The 17945-nt window shown below is 38.7% G+C and overlaps 1 protein-coding gene across 1 annotated transcript in view; it reads right to left on the bottom strand.

Annotated features, from left to right (window-relative positions):
- Positions 1–17945, bottom strand: part of IQGAP2 (IQ motif containing GTPase activating protein 2) — a 311908-nt gene that overhangs the window by 26316 nt on the left and 267647 nt on the right. Inside the window, exons 22-28 of the mRNA XM_037801784.1 lie at positions 11314–11463; positions 8291–8454; positions 4662–4886; positions 3311–3451; positions 2866–2950; positions 2191–2423; positions 109–241 (exon numbers count right to left, since the gene is read on the bottom strand). Coding sequence (XP_037657712.1) covers positions 109–241; positions 2191–2423; positions 2866–2950; positions 3311–3451; positions 4662–4886; positions 8291–8454; positions 11314–11463 — 1131 coding nt within the window. The remainder of the gene's footprint in view (positions 1–108; positions 242–2190; positions 2424–2865; positions 2951–3310; positions 3452–4661; positions 4887–8290; positions 8455–11313; positions 11464–17945) is intronic.

Raw genomic sequence — 17945 nt, 5'->3', positions numbered from 1 at the left:
AACACTAGCACATGCTTACGGTAAATCCTGTAGAGACTAAGTATTTTCAAAATAACAGATGTGTGAATCTCGGATTTTTTCCTAAGACCCTGCTGTGCTTCCACTTACTGAATGCGTGCTGATGATTTCATCAACTGAAATATAAATGACTGGTTTGTTGACCATCACCATGTCTGTGTATTTGTCCATATTGAACTTCTCTTCTGGCTCAGGGACATTACATGCTTCTTTGAAATATCTCCTAAAAAAGAAAAAAAATCTTAAATTAAAATGGAGTCAAATTTGTGAGTTAAACAGCTTCATCAAAATAGGAAATCTTCTAAGATGGTTGAGTACTTTGTTCTCCGCCCCAAACCTCGGGGGACTTGTTAGGGCATCTTCCAGATTGGCTCCTGACTGTGAAAGCCGAATCCATGTTTCTGAAGGTTGGAGCCAGGTCTTCAAACAGATCTGAGAACAGTAAGGGTTTTGGGCCCTGCTTGTGACTCAGCATGATCAAATTATGGGCAGATCAAATTATGTGGGCAGAAGTTTAAATGAAAATGAGAATTAAATTATCCTAGAGAATACAACCCAGGAAGCAACTCATCAAGTTTGTTACTTTACTTGACACAAGCTTCTGGGACTACAAAGCTCTATCAACCCTTTGAAGCTTTTTTTTTTACCAATTTGATAAAAATGGGAATTCAGACCATTCCTCCAGTAGTTAGTCCCTATGTGTTTGATATTTTACTTCTATAGCAAATTTAGATCAAGAGAAACCATTTGTGTGCTATGATTGTAATTTAGAAAAAGTCCCAGATAGTTTTTGCCCAAACAACCCTTGCGCATGCAGAGTATATGTTTTATTCCATAAAGTCACAAATATTTCATATGCCTGAGGTCATCTTTGGTGTATCTCCCAAGGGCCCCCAAGGCTAATCAGAAATGGCCTCTACCTTCCCAGCCCCAGATGAGGTGGGGTCACGGAGCAGTCAGCCCTGCTGGAGGTGGGTGGGAGCAGCTCAATCCTCTATGACAACAGGTTTTCCTGCAATGTTTCGGCTCTGATATCTCAAGTGTAAATAAGAGTGGAAGAGGAAAGAAGATTAATTTAAGAGGTGCTGAGAGGGGAGGTTTTTGGCTTTGATTCTTTTTAAATGAGGAAGGGCTAGGAACACAGATGGTTGATAGTTCCTTTTTCCTGGAATTACTCCTAAGAGTTAAAGAAGCAGTTAGGGTTTGTAAGAAATGTGGGAAATGAATATTGTCTTTTTAATCAGTGAGAAAACTACAATTAGCAGTGAAAGGATTTGGGAGAAGTTTTTTACAAGACCCACAAATTCTAAATAGAGATGAATGATCATGAACTACCCTTGTTGTTGGATGGGTCACAAACCCGGAGGAAAACTGAAAGGAAAGCTGAGGATGGGAAAAGTATCATTTTCCAAGTGAGGACCGAAAGAGACCAAATTTACGTTCATAATTCTACGAACTGCAGACTGAATGGTAGACAAGAGAATGAAACAAATGCCAAAACGAATGTGCGTCCTCAGAGAGCACCAGGGTGAGTGAATCTTACCACTGGACTCACTCCTTTCCCGACCACGTGGGATGATTAGTAACATAATTTGGAAAAACATATAAAGTCCGCAGACCTAAATCTTAAGTGGATAATTAAACATTAGAGAATGGAACAGAACATAGTCATACATGGTTGTCAACAAAATATGGGATTTTCCCAACCTTTCAAAATCAAACTAATCAGTTTCCTACTATTGTCTCATGTGGATAGGGCAAGTCCTTCCCAATTGGGAAACATCTTTTAAAAAACCAAACATCCTTGTAAGTTCAACGAAGCAGAAATCAGCTATTTTAATTTTTGAGTACTGTAAGTCTGTATCATAGCAGGAAGAATAAGTATTCCATTATATCAACAGCGGAAATCATACATTTGGGAATGACTTGATATTACAGGGCTACTGGGGGTGGGGCTGGGATGGGGAACACCAGGCAAAAGCAACCTTGCCTGTTTTTTCCCCTTCCCTCCTCTTTCCATCCCCAGTGGAATAAATGAACATGGACCCCTGGGGCACCTCCCTCCATCCATGCCCCTCCCCACCTCTGAAAACAAAAGCTCTGGGAACAAAACATACATAATTCTTGCCTACCATTTTGTAAAGTTTCTCCAAAAGTAATGGCACCTCTCACCTGAATTCTTGATATGTCTTTGATAAATAATTGTTCATAGGTGAGAGATGCTCATTCTCTCCTTCAAACAGCTTGTTGGAGGCTGCGTGCTGAAGAACCTTGGCCACTGAGCCCAAGTTTCTCCGTTGGTCAGAATTTATCTGGCCCCCAGCTGTCATGTCGATGATATCAAAGCCATCAGGGGCAACGATGGCTGGGTTCATGTACCGATAGTACAAGAGGTTTCCAACAATCTGGAATGATGAAGAAAATGACATTTTTAAGAAAGAAAATTCAAGAGTTTTAGGTTATTTGGGGTTTTTTTTTTTTTTTTTTGGAAGTATTTATTCATTTACACTTCCCAAAAAGCAGATCATTTTCTGATCTGAATCCTAACAAGACATTAGTAAAGGTGGTGAACAGAATCACATATTACTACTATACTTAAAATTATTTTTGGGTGAAAGCTATTTTTATTGTCCCCCAAATACTCTAAAATAAAGAATTTCAATAATGTGTAAGATCTTTAAATTAACGTCAGCATATTCAATCTTCTTGATTGTTGTTAGAAATAGAAGACCTGTAGCTTATTATTAATTAGTCAGAAATGGGGGAAAATTTTACAAAAGGGTATTTTACTAATTTGAGCTTATACCCCCAAGAGAAGCTATGGTGAGATTATCCTTGAAAATCTACCTTTAATAGCTCATCTTCTGTTGCATCAGGGAATTTCTCATGGATCGAATTCTTCAGTACTTTGGCTATATACCTCAATCCATAACTACATATAAAACAGATGACAAAAGAAAATCATGGAAAAAGACTAAGTGAGGAAGAAACACATAGTAATTGTTCCAGTCAACTAAAGCTGAAGCAGTTTTCCTAAAAATTAAACATAAAATGAGATGGTAAATGGAATCACAGGACTTCCACTGACGATAATAACTCAGTAGTGCTTTGTGGCTATGACAGAGGTATTTTTCCCTCTTTAGAGAAGAGCTATGAATTAAGAAGGCAAATGTAGGCAATCTTTTAAAACAGTAAGTACTATATGAGGGAAAACTATCTTCATTACAGGGGTTTATTTTACATAGTATTTGAAGAACTTTCAGCAAAGAATGTTGTTACGTGTACAACTTACGGCAGCAGATCAAGGGAAGAAATGATGGAATTCAGGACTTTGTCAGTGACCCTTCTCAGGTTCTTGATGGATGCCTCCAGTTTATTTCTCACTTCCGGGTATGTCAGAGCTTGTTCTGTGGTTACATCATAAGGCAGATTGCTGAAAACACAATAAGGATTTTAAATTAACTGAAGGCTTACATATAAGCATTCTGATTCTTGCCAAGTTGGTTCTACAGTCAAGCTTTACTACGTAAACTTGACTTTGCTCACTGATTCCAAAGATAAAATGTTTGCTAAGGATGTTTTGTGCCCAGACAGTGCCCTCTGCCACTAGTGGAGCAGAAGGACTCCCTGTGCTTTTCTGGCAAAACAACAGGCAGACCTAGAAAATAAAGACCTAGTGAACCAGCTTGTTTGCTTGCTTTTAATTATTAAAAGCAATACATTCATTATAGAAAAATTGCATATAAGCAAAAATGAGAACAGTTCATAATATCAACCCAGAGATGACCACTTTTCATACTTAAGTGCACAATTTTCCAAGTCCTCCTCTATGCAATATGTATATGGATCTCACACATTTATGTGTGTAATGCAATTTATGTATATAAACATCACATACACATCCTGTGTGTATGTATACACATATTTTTAACAGAAAATGGGTTATTGCACTTAATTGCAACTGAAAAATATATCATGAACATTTTTCTATGCCAATAAATACACTTCTATGCCACCAGTCTAAACAATTACTTAGTCCATTATGTGCTATACAAACATTTATTTAACAAATCCCCCAGGGCTAAATATTTTGAGTTTCCCCAACTTTCTGCTATTATAAACAGTACTGTGAAATCTACCCAATATGGCTAATTCTCTGTGCATACCCTTAATTATTTCACAAGGCATTCTTTTGCAGGAAACAAAAAGCTGGAATTGCTTATATCTTCAACCACCCACCGAGAATAAGCCAATTCTACCTGGATTGCTAACGCTTACAGGCTAAAGTTACTTGCTTGGTAACTGTAAAAGAGTACATATTATTAGGTGTGGAGACAGTATGAACCATCTCTGTATCTAGGTTTAGAAACACACAAATAAACAAGAGAAAGAATTACAGAAATTTTGGCATTGGGGCTCAACTGGTACTGAGATTTGAGAATACCATTTTAATAACAAGATGACTTAGGCAAGTGTCCAAGAATGTGATCTTAATGGATATGTCGAAGAAAGGTAACATCTTGGATTGAAAACTGACTTCATACATTTTTTTTTTTTCTTAACACAGTTTAAGAGTATATATAAATAAAATAAAAATGATCGTAAAACGTGATTAAAAGTCAACATCTTCCTGGCTTTGTTACCTGGCCTCCCCAGTCTGTGTTTCCAATTGGTTCACCCAAGACTTGTACACGTCTACTGGATTCGTATTGATGATGAGGGAATGGTCGTCAATGATCTCTCTCACCACTGGGGCTAGGAGCTGGCGCAGGGTGTTCTGACCACGGGCACTTCTGTTGAAGCTGACGACCATCTTGATGATTGTAGGGTTTCCAGTAACTATCTCTTGTACCTGGTCCACTTTAGATCTAAAAAAAGCCCGAGTCAAAATGAAACAGCTCGCCTCCATGGATAGAGTTTTAAACAATGTATATTTTCCCTCCCTGGCAAGGTCTTTGTGGGGCTATATTTTTCTCCATGAAGACCAAAGTTGGTGTGATTTAAAAAGAAGCAATCATATGCAAGATGTGTTTTTTATCTGAGAATTCTTAGCAGCTAAAAAACATTTTCATTAGCTTTAATTTCAATCTGGAAGGCTGGTATGAGCCAAAAATGGACTGTGATCACCAATTCTGGATGGCACTGTACAAGTATTGTGCCTTCTATAGTTAGCAAATTTAAACAATCACCTTCTTGATGGAATGAACTACCCCCTACTGCCTCTGCTTCTTCAAATCCCACTCAAATGCATTGCAATGGGGCTTCCAGCTACATCACGTGGCCGAGCACGGGACTTCTTGACTTCCAGTGGCCGGCTCCTGGGACCTTTCCTGTCCTCTCTCTCGCCTGTGTGCAACTTCTGACCCTTCCTCTTGCCCACTTCCTCCTGCTGTCATTTCCTCCCTCTTCCCAGTCAGACAACACCGTATTGGGTCTTTATTTAACCTGGTCATTCCTTTTATTGTGTCCTTTGCTGGCTCTTCTTCCCCCTTTTTGATTCTGTCTTCCTTTTACATGCTCTCCGTCAGATCTCACTAACATATACAGCTTCCACTACCATCTCTTGAGGACCTATCCTCTGATCTTAATCTCTAATCCACATCACTTTCCTTGAGGGTCAGTCTTGCATTTCCAACTTTCTGCTAGACACTGTCAGTCACATATTCTACACCTATACCATAAACTCAGTGTGCTGAAAATCCAAAGTGTTTTTTTGTCCTTCTGACTCTCTCGTTTCTCTGAGTGGAAACACTATTCTCCCAGTGTACTAAGCTAAGATCCTTGAAGTTATCTTTGACTTTGCTCTTACTTTGGCTTCTATTTCTAACTAGTTGCAAAGCACTCTTGATTCTTCCTTTCAAAACCCTACTTTTCTTTTCCCTGTCTTGCTTTACCACTGTTGCCATCAAGTTCATGGCTTCTTTTATATTTCTGCAAATATTGGCAGCACTGCTGATATCGTTGATAACCAGTTTCTTTCCTTTAATCTTCACCCATCTTGTGATAGTGTATAATTAATTCCATTAAAAGATGAAAGGGGGGCTCATAAAGCTTAAGTGCCTTGCCTTGGGGCACTTAGCTGGTAAGAGGCAGCACCAGAACTCGAAAGGCAGATTCTCCGGTGCCCAGTTCAGTCCTCCAGCTCCTTCCTCACCAGCCCATCTCTCCTCCTCACTGCTTCCCTCACCCCCAAACCCAATTTGTCAAACACTGACCTAATTTAGACCATAGACCTCTCCCATGTAGAATGCTGTAGCCTCCTAACTGGACCCCCTGCCTCCAGTCTATTCTCCTTCATTCCCTTAGTTCACATCTTAACTGCTATAAGAGTTACTTTCTTAAAGGATTACTCACTGGATTCATGTGGAATTTATTAATATAGATATTTGTAGAGGAAAGCTTTAGTGAGATGTTCTAAAGCTCTCCATCATGGCCCAACCTTCCCAGAGAAGTTCCCGTTAGGCCTGTGTATGCATCATATGCATTTGTTAAAATGAGCGACTTGCTTTTCCTTTCATCTACCCCATGCTCGCACTATCCCTGCTGTCTGAAGCACTACCTATTCTTCAATGCCGCTGAAAATGCTACCTCCATCCAGAAGCCTACTTTCATCCTCTTCTATGACTTACATAATTTTTCTAAATTCTGTGCTTTTAGGTTCCCAAAGGACCTAATCTGTACATTTCTAAAGATGACAATAGATTTGCATGAGTGGAGGATGGCAGGGCAATTATCAAACAGCAGAGTCAGACTATGCATCACAGACATAATATTTTATAATATTTTGGAGTTGGGTGGGTGTATTTTATAGTGATATGAAAAGCATATAACATAGTAGCTAACAGTACAAGTTCTTGAGTCAGACTGCTTGGGGTTGAATTCTAGCTCTGCTACTTCCTCATTTATGACCTTGAACAAATTACCTAACCTTTTTTCCTCATGTGTATAATGGAGGAAATGAAAATACCTCCCTCACAGTTGTAGTGAATCTTAAACAAGTTAACATCTATCAATGCTTAGAACAGTTCACCCCCCCCCACTTCAGTGCTTACCAGAGAACCTTGTACAGAGTGGATGCTCAATATAATTTATTCAATAAGAAAATAATGTCATGTTTGTACAACCATAATCGAAGCATCCTCCTTGCCTTTAAACCTACAAAGCTCCAATTCATCTTGTTCATACACTCCCAGCAGATCAGTCCTCTAAGAATCCAATGCAGTCAGAACAAACCCTGTTCAAAAACCTTTCACAGCTTCCCAGAAATTAATAGAGCCCAGCTTAGTTTAGTGACATAAACCAAGGGTTACGGTTGCCCTTAGGTTGATCTGGCTCCAACCTGCTTTCCAGCTTCATCTCCTCGTCGTCACCAAATCAAGCAACATCTTAGACAGACTAATCTACTTTCTTAAACATATCTTACACTTCTGCCCAATCTGTGTTCACCACCACTGTGCCTTATCTTCCTTCTTCACCTCTTCTCAAAAAAATTTTAACTCTTCTTCAAGGCTTGGGGTTAAGCACCTCTTCTTTAAAATTTTCACCAGTCAAATAGTTGGAAGTATTCTTTCCATCATTCTAATTTTCTGTTGCATGTATATCACTCATGGAGTACGTACCTCATTCCACAGCATAGCTTAACTACTGCTTCATGAATCATGCTTCTCATGCAGACTACAGATATCTTGAGGACACAAGTGCCTGGCTAATATGCTTTGGAGACCCATAGCAACTAGCATAGCTTAAGGTATCAAGAAGTCAGGAAGACAGTTAAGGTCCACCTAGTTGACTAAGGATGTCAGGATGTGTCTCATACTTTTTTTTTTGCCAACTGTCATAGCTACCTACACATTTTTTAAAATAGTAACTGAATCAGAAAATAAACTACCAAAAAGTAACAAGTTCAGTAAGAAGAGGGGACGATTTAGCACAGACCACTATCCCCATGCCTGCAACATTTTTATAGCTTTTTTTTATTACTGAGAGTTTTATGTTAGATTTTCTTACTGACTTGCAATAAGCTTTGATTTGTAGTTGTTGTATACATGTAAATAAAGTTAATTTAACAGTGAAAAAAGGAATCAACAGTAGGAGAAAACTGAACCTGAATCTATCTATATGATACAGAGATTTTGCAAGAAAAATTGATGCATTTTTATATACATGGGTAACTTATAAAAATAATTTAAAAATTATTTTTGTAAATCAGAGATAGCTACCACTAACAAAAGGATCTATTTGTTGGTGTTTTTATAGATATTTATACACGTACTTTACTTCTTCCTCCAGAGCAGTTTTAAAAAGTTTGAGGAGTAGATATTCTTCTCGCTCAGTAGATGCATAATTATATAGCGTGAAAACAACAGTATCCATAAATTTAGTTGACTTGTTCTGTGGCATCTGGAAAATCAGCTTAGCCAGGTAGGAAGGATCGGTCTAAAAGGAAAGTAAAGAGAGAAAAAGAACCCCCCCCACACACAAGACTGTAGGTTAATATATTATTAAAATAGAAAGCAGCACCCAATTTCCTGCTCTTCAACGATTCAAACGTATAAAGCACACAGAAGGGGACCTGGCATACAAGACTTAAAAGGGGGTCAGCTAAAATTATTAATACTAAATTATAGAGGCCATATTATAAAGTTGTGATAGGATTTAAGTGCTATATACCTCATAATATGATAAATTTAGTGTAATACAATATATAATTATATATACTTTTCATTGTTGGCCCTGTGAGTCATATATTAATTTGTACTTTGGAGACACAGAAGAGAGAGGGTCAGTAATAGACTGTGGTATCAGAAGAGGCTGACAAGAATGGACAAAGGCAAGACTTGGCAAGAATGGACCAAGGGCCTTCAGACTGGCCTGGAAGGACTGACAGATGAATGGAAGGAGAAACATTCCATCTTCTGGGAATATAAAGAAAAAGAAAAGGATACATTTACATGTAGAGACAGTGAGGTGGCCATGGTTTGCTTGAAGGACTGAGAAGAAAGGAGTGATGTAGGAAGGCTGAAAAGGGGGGTGAAGGTCAGTGTCGATGAGGGAAATGACAGAAGAAACTGACCAAAAGAAAAAAGATAATCTGAAAGACTGACAGGAATTATTTTTTTTTTAATCCACCCAGAGCCTGAGGGCTCAGCCGAGGGTGGATTCCATCCCACGCAGCACCAGCCTTCGTGGTTACACCGCTTTTCTCCAGCAGCTCCATCTCCCAGGTGGAGGATAGAGAGGAAAAATAATATTTAGGTTGAAGAGGAAAACATTCAGGCAGAGAAATTTAATGCTCCTACTCTTCAGGTTACTACTTTTCCATATGTTAAAACTAGTATTCATCCGATATGCTCAAGTAGTTTGGCTTTAAAGGTTTAAAGAAAACCCAAATTATGGTTTACTTTACTACTTAGATTTACTTTCAAGCTCATAATGATTGGCTGAACTTTTATGAATAAGAAGCTCAGGACAACTTTTTCTTTATAGCTCTGTAATGAAACTTTTCCCACACTAAGCTTATGGGAATTATGAGAAAGTACTCAATTCTAGAGCTAAAGGAACCCACTAGTCATTCCTCTCAGTTTCTTTCTTCTTCCTCAGATGACCAAAAAACTTTAAACTTAGGCTAATAATGAAGACACAAACCCAAAGCAAAACCTTTACTAGCTGATCTGCTGCTTTGGCTAAGGATTCTTGCCAAGGCATAACTCAAGGAGCCAAAGAAATCCAGGCCATCTGTTTCTCTAGTGTCCTCACTGATCTATGACTAATGTCTCCAAAGGAGAGAGGAAAGAAGGTGGAGAAAAATAAATGATTTCAAGAGACACTTCACTGGGGAACAACTGAATGGCCATGCCCTGGGATCATCTGTTTTGGAACGTTTCAGGGCTAACACCTGGTGGAATTATTCTCAACATACTCCTGTGCTTTCTCTCCTTTCTGTTAATGAGCCTTCACTTATATAATAGGGTAAACACTAAAGTTGTAGTCCAATGATTAAATTTTCTTGTGCCATAAATTGTAAAATCTGAGAGTAGAAAATGAAATTCTAAAGAAGCTATGTAAACTTGGAAGGTCATGGTTACTACAAATGAAACATGCTTAAGACTAAGTTTCCAATCAGTGGTTGACCACTAATCTGACTTGAATGAAAAACCTTCCCAGTTTAAGGGTTACTGGAATTAAGCAGTGGATTACCGACACAATTCTAAATATTAATATTTTCTCTTCTATGCTGCCACATGGTGGGTGTACATGGTACCTACACCTTTTTGAAGAAAATATTCTCCAATCTATTATTTTAAGTGGAGAATTCTCATCTCTACCAAAATTAACATCTCACCTCTCCATGGGGTTAGCCACACCTCGTTTCCTGGTTTAGGGTGATATGTTCACTGTACCCCTAATGCAGTGCTGTCCTCAAGCAAAGATTCAGGCATCCTTAGGCCTTGAAGGAATTAGCAGAAACAGCAGTGGCCCCACTTAGAGGGGCCCCTGACTCTCATGAGGAAGAACTACCGATCCTCCTCTTTTGGAAAAATTTCCCTCTGAAGGGGAGGCTTGTTGAGATACACGACTATCGCTTACGCACTTTCCTTTGGGACTAACTGTATGTGCTTGTTAAGGTGGATGGGGTGAATCAGCGGTCAAGCAAAACAATAACTGGTCCGTCAAAGTCCAACCGTAACCGAGTAAACTTAGGAGTTCTCACTGACACACTGGAAGCAGTGGAAAACAACGATTCATTTAAATTATAGTAATGCCATGACAATAATGAAATAAAAAGACATACTACTTCCTAACCCCAACTATTTCTCCAGAGGAAGTAGGGCAGGTTGGTTCTGATAGAGATCTGGTTTTCACATGCGGTTAATTTAAGTTTTTCATGATTGACAGGAATTGCTTATGTTATTAGGCTTATACCATTTCTGCAGATGACAACTACAATGTAGTGAAGAATATGGGCTCTGAAGTCAAACTGCCTGGGTCCCCAAACCCCTGCTTTGCCATTTACTGGCTGTGCCTCAGTTTTCTCATCTGCAAAATGGGAATAAAAACAGTACCTATTTTCTCAGCGTTCCCAGTGTTGTGGGAAATATTAAATGCGATCATGTATATAAATCACCTAGAATAAATAGCACTTGATATTTATTGTGTGCTCAAAATACATACACTATTATGTTCTGAGAACATGGACACTACTATAACTGAAGCATGGGAAAGAAATCAAGTTTAAATCACAACTATGGGATATTGTATTTATCCAAAACTAAGTGAAAGATAAATTGATCTTACCTGTAAGAGGTAAAACAGCTGCTGATAAGTTTCTAGTGTTTTTCTTCTCTCCTTACTCAAACTTTTGATTCCCTGGTTTTCAGCATTATTCAATATTTGCATTTCTCCTCCTTTTTTCTTATTCAACTTTTTGCTGTGTGAAATTACATCCTGTAAAAATTTTTTTTAAATGAAATTACTACTTTTGCCTCTGGTACTCTTCACCTCCTTCCTTCATGGACACCCTGAAGCACACATCATTGGAAAGACTAATTTTCCACATTTCCCTCATGAAGAAACAAAGGAACAGAGAATGTTAACTTATTAAGGAAATAAAGATAGGAAGTGAATTTGGCTTCTGTAATATTTTTCTCCAAAGCTGTACTCATTTGCCCTTAAGATATAATGTAGATGTCAAGACAATTCAATGGAGAAAGAAGACTTTCTAACAAATGATGCTGTGACAGCTGGGTATTCACATTGAAAAGAAGGAAGTTGGAATCCTTCTTTCACACCATATCCAAAAATTCACTCAGAATGGATAAAAACAAAATGTAAAATCTAAAATTATAAAACTCTTGAAAGAAAACATAGGCATAAATCTTTGTGATCTTGGATTAGGCAATGGTTTTTTAGATATGACACCAAGAGCACAAATGACAAAAGAAAAAAAAATTGGACTTCATCAAAATTAAAACCTTTGTGTTTCAAAGGATACATATCAAGAAAGTGAAAAGACAAACCACAGAATGGGAGAAAATATTTGCAAATCATGTATCTGCAAAAAGGACTCACATCCAGAATACATAAGGAATTCTTAAAAACCAACAACAACAAAAAAAAGAGAAATAACCCAACTGAAAATGGGCAAAGGATTTGAATAGCCATTTTCCAAACAAGATACACAAATGGTGAATAAACACCTGAAGAAATGCTCAATATTCCTGATTATTAGGGGAATGCGAATCAAAACTGCAATGAGATACCACTTCATACCTGCTCAGACGATTATAATAAAAAATACAGACAATAACAAGTGATGAGGAGGATTTAGAGGAACTGGAACCTTCCTATATTGCTGGTGGGGATGTAAAATGGTATAGCCATCGTGGAAAACATTTTGGCAGTTCAACAAAAAGTTAAAGATAGAGTTAACATATGACCAAACAATTCCACTCCTATTGTGGATTTGCCCAAGAAAAATGAAATGTATATGCCCAAGAAAAATGAAAACATATGTCCACACAAAACTTGTACATCAATGTTCATATCATTATTTATTACAGCCAAAAGGGTGGAAACAATTAAAATATCCATCAATTGAAGAATGGATAAACAGTGATAGATCCACACAGTGGGCTGCTACTCAGATATAAAAGGAATAAAGTATTGGTATATGCTACAACATGGATGAACCTTGAAAACATTACGCTAAGTGAAAGCAGTCATAAAAGGCCACATATTGCATGACTGTGTTTATATGAAATGTCCAGAGTAAGCAAATTCATAAAGACAAAAAGTAGGTAAGTGGTTGCCTAAGACTGGGTGGGAGGATGGGGGCAGGGGAGCAGGCCTGACTGATAATGTGTGGGGTTTCTTTTTTAAATTGAAACATGGTTCACATATTTCTTTTAAAGTGTACAGTTCCATGGTTTTTAGTATCTTCACAAGGCTGTGCAAACATCACCACTATCCAATTTCAAAACATTTTTCATTCAGGTTTCTTTTGGGGGTGATGGAAATGTTCTGGAATTAGCTAGAGGTGACTACTGCACAACTTTGTAAATGTACTAAGAACCAGTGAATGTAAACTTAAAGAGTGAATTTTTTGGCATGTCAATTATCAATATCTTTCTTTTAAAAAGCACTTGCAAAAAATGCACTATAGAAACTAATTAGTGATAGAAGGGAAAAGAATCCTCATTCTAAACCCTAAATATGTAACATGAGTTTTCATTTTTCCTATCATGCCACTTTAACCTACAGGAAATCTTAGAACATGTGGCTGAAAACACTGTCAAATGGTCACTCTTCAGGGTACTGTGTCCCCTTCAGGAGCTTAAAGGTCACGAACAAGAGTAGCTTCTTTAGACCAGGGGCTATCAAGCATTTTTACAGAGACCTGCAGCATGAAATATTTTACATCTTTTGTAGGTAAACACAGATACATACACACACTCACATATGAAATACCCTTACTACTGGAACACACTCTGATATTTTCTATTTTATTTTATTTTATTCTATCCCATTTTTTAAAAAGTTGCTGAATGTGACCCACTAAATTGATTTCATGACCCACCACTGGGACATGACCCACCTCTGAAATCCACTGCCCTAGAATGCCTGCTCGGCCACTTAGCACTCGGTCATCATCCTTTGAATTTGGTGATAAGAAAGTTCCTTTTCCTAAGACTTCTTCCAGCTGCTCACCTGAGCCCTTGAGCCTACAGTGTGATTGCTGTTCCTTAGTGGGGCACTTTGGGCATTTCAGGCAGTCAGTGCTTTGTGGTGCAGGCACTGCAAGCCCCTCTACTTTCCTGGCCTCTGCCCACCAAATGTCAACAGGGGCTCCTAGTTATTTTGATAATTGATAATGTGCCCACCCCTATTTTCAATTGTTCCTGGGGACGAGGACCACTGTCAGCTCTTGTCTACAGGACAAGCTCTAGGTCAGCTTGTGGGTAACCTCCCCTACCTCCCAGCTCGCCCATTCTCCCTTAGCTAGGGTCAGTCCCTAGAAATAAAGAAAAGCCCTTCAACTCTAGGGTAAGCTAGTTCCATGCTGTTGTATATCCACTGCTTTCAGGTCTATGACTTTATTTTTTCAGTCTCAGCTTAGGGAGGGGCAACCTTGATATAAACACTTATTTAATTGCTTGTATAGGTGTGCCGGTTTGAATATATTATGTCCCCCAAAATGCCATTATCTTTGATGTAATCTTTTGTGGGCAGATGTATCAGTGTTGATTAGATTGTAATTCTTTGAATGTTTCCATGGAGATGTGCCCCACCCAACTGTGGGTGATGACTCTGATTGGATAGTTTCCGTGGAGGTGTGGCCCCACCCATTCAGTGTGGGCCTTGATGAGTTTACTGGGGCACTATATAAGCTCAGACAGAAGGAATGAACTTGCTACAGCCAAGAGGGACACTTTGAAGAAGGCACTGGAACTGAGAGAGGAGCTTCAGCTTACAGAGACATTTTGGAGACAGCCTTCAAAAGCAGACTTTTGCTCTGCAGAAGCTAAGAGAGGACAAACACCCCAAGAGCAATTAAGAGTGATATTTTTGAAGAGCTGAAGCCTAGAGAGGAACATCCTGGGAGAAAGCCATTTTGAAACCAGAACTTGGAGCAGATGCCAGCCACGTGTCTTCCCAGCTAACAGAGGTTTTCGGACACCATTGGCCATCCTCCAGTGAAGGTACCCGATTGTTGATGCATTACCTTGGACACTTTATGGCCTTAAGACAGTAACTGTGTAACCAAATAAACCCCCTTTTATAAAAGCCAATTCATTTCTGGTGTTTTGCCTTCCAGCAGCATTAGCAAACTAGAACAATGGGGAAGGAAGGGAGGGGATTTCATTTGCATTTCCATAAAATTTTTGAAAAGAACAATTTTTCCTTTGTTCTACATATAGATAGAATATATTCAAGATGAATAAGGGAGGAGTAGAAACCATATCGATGTTTAGGGGAAGACTAAGCAGGTTTCTACCTCATACCCCTATGTATAAGAAGTGCTAAGACATCACTGGCATTAAGTCTGGCTAACAGTTCCAGTTAACGCAGGTTTCCCCTCTAAGTAACTGGTGGCATGTAAATATTCAAACTGCCTCAAAATCATGGAATGCATTGATTACCTTGATTTCAAATACAGGACAAGGTTAAAAAAAATCTTGTTACTTATAATTCCCCTCTCCCAACTATTTCCAATGGAGAGTAGACCTGGAAAATGAAAATTTTTGTTTTGTTCCAGACTTAATCTTTGGGATAATGGATTTCCACATATATAGAAGAGAGGGAGGGGCAGCAGGCAAGCTCTGGAGCAGAACTAAATTCCTCTGCATTAGACATAGAGAAGTTTGAGTTTGATGAAGGACAGACAGGGAGAATACTCTAGGATGGGAAACCCACAGAGCCAAATGCCAAGCCCTTGGGGGGAAAGAGTGAGGGGAGAGCCAGCTAGTGTCTGGGTGTCCACGTGTCGAGTCCTGCACACTCTACTCTCTTCCTTCTTCCGTGGGAGATTCTGCCTTGCTCACTACTGCCCCTGTGTGAATACAAGGTTTGCTTCGGGAAAATCAAGAAGGGGACAAGGCACCAACCACATAGGGGTTACAAATGGAGGCATATATACTTCTTATTATTAGAAACTTGATTTCCTTTGTTCATGTTCAATAAATCTTGAACATTTGAGGGATACTGGTTTGAAGGGGGCAACAATATTAAGCTGGCTCAAGATATCCCCACATCTCAATGTTGCCTGGTTGCCATCATCTTTTCTCTTCCCTCAATAACAGAATATCTGCAGGCAGGCAGCATGATATAATATAAACATTTCTGTAGAAGGTGTGGACTAGTACAAAGGGCTTGGGCTTTGGAGTCATAAAAATACAGGTATCTGCAGAGCATAATTAGCTTTGTGACGCTATACAGGTTAACTTCTCTAAGCCTCAGTTTCTTAATCTCTAAAATGGGTTTAATAACAGCAATATTATAGTAGTTGCCTTTGAAGATTAAAAACAATCCATGTATCTGGACCTGGCATTGTGGGATTGAGAACATCTTCTTGACCAAAAGGGGGATGTAAAATGAAATGAAATAAAGCTTCAGAGGCTGAGAGATTTCAAATGGAGTTGAGAGGTCACTCTGGTGGACATTCTTATGCACTATATAGATAACACTTTTTAGGTTTTAATATACTGAAATAGGTAGAAGTAAATACCCGAAACTACCAAACTCCAACCCAGTAGCCTTGACTCTTGAAGATGATTGTATAACAATGTAGATTACAAGGGGTGACAGTGTGATTGTGAAAACATTGTGGATTGCACTACCTTTATCTAGTGTATGGATAGATGAGTAGAAAAATGGGGACAAAAACTAAATGAAAAATAGGGTGGGATGGGGGGATCATTTGGGTGTTCTTTTTTATTTTTATTTTTTTATTCTTATTCTGATTCTTTCTGGTATAAGGAAAATGTTCAAAAATAGATTGGGGTGATGAATGCACAACTATATGATGGTACTGTGAACAGTTGACTGTATACCATGGACGATTGTATGGTACGTGAATATATCTCAATAAAACTGAAGTAAAAAAAAATAATACATGTAAAACACCAAGCACATTTTCCAATGAGAAAAACAAAGCTCAGAGAGGTTAAGGAATATGCTCAAAGTCAAAAGCTAAGATAAGCAGTGAAGTAGTATTATTAAATAGTAAAGTAAATCTCAAACCTGGGTTTCAAGAAGCCCTGGCCTGCAAATCTGGGCTTTTATATGATAAACATTTCTCATAAATGTGAATTTTAGTGCTGAGATTCAAGATTACTTTTAGTTTCCATTTAGGTTTTTCCTTTTTTTAAAAAATACAGTTCTATTGAGATATATTCACATAGCCCACAGTCAGGCACAGTGTATAATCAGCTATTCACAGTACCATCATATAGTTGTGCATTCATCACCAGAATCAACTTTTGGACATTTTCCTTACTCCATAAACAAACAAACAAACAAACAATAAATAGATAAATGTATAAAGGAGCACCCAAAACATTCCACCACCACCCCGCCATCCCATCCTATTTTTCATTTAGTTTCTGTCCCCATTTTTCTACTCATCTGTTCATACACTGGACAAGGGGAGTGTGAGCCACGAGGTTTTCACAATAACACAGTCATACCATGTAAGCTACATAATTATGCAATTGTCTTCAAAAATCAAGGCTACTGGATTGCAGTTCAACAGTTTCAGGTATTTCCTTCTAGCTATTCCAATACACTAAAAACTACAAAGGGATGTCTATATAGCACATAAGAATGCCCTCCAGAGTGACTTCTCGACTCCATTTGAAATCTCTCAGCCACTGAAACCATTTTGTTTCATTTTGCTTCCCCTTTTTGGTCAAGAAGATTTTCTCAATCCCACAATGCGGGGTCCAGGCTCATCCCCAGAAGTCATGTCCCACATTGCCAGGGAGATTTATACCCTTGGGAGTCATGTCCCATGTAGGGGGGAGGGCAGTGAGTTCACCTGCCGAGTGGGCTTAGATAGAGAGAGGACCACATCTGAGCAACAAAGAGATTTTCTGGGGGAGACCCAGGCACAATTATAAGTAGGCTTAGCCTCTCCTTTGCAGCAACAAGTGTCACAAGGGCAAGCCCCAAGATTGAGGGTTCATCATACCAAATTGTTAGTCCTCAATGTTTGTGAGAATATCAGTAATAACCCAGGTGGGGAAGTACAACATTTCTACATTTTCCCTCATTTCCCCAGGAGGGCCCTGCAAATATATCCTCATTCTCTGCCCAAATTACTTTCTGATATATTGGAATTTCACACTAACCTGTACAAACCTGTCAGATCTCACTTCCTATTCAAAGTTCCATGTAATTATGGTGTTTGAGTAAACTGACTGCACAAG

The sequence above is a fragment of the Choloepus didactylus genome, chromosome 13 (genome assembly GCF_015220235.1).
Source record: "Choloepus didactylus isolate mChoDid1 chromosome 13, mChoDid1.pri, whole genome shotgun sequence".
In the NCBI taxonomy this organism is placed as follows: domain Eukaryota; kingdom Metazoa; phylum Chordata; class Mammalia; order Pilosa; family Megalonychidae; genus Choloepus; species Choloepus didactylus.
This window is presented reverse-complemented; position numbering and strand designations above follow the sequence as displayed.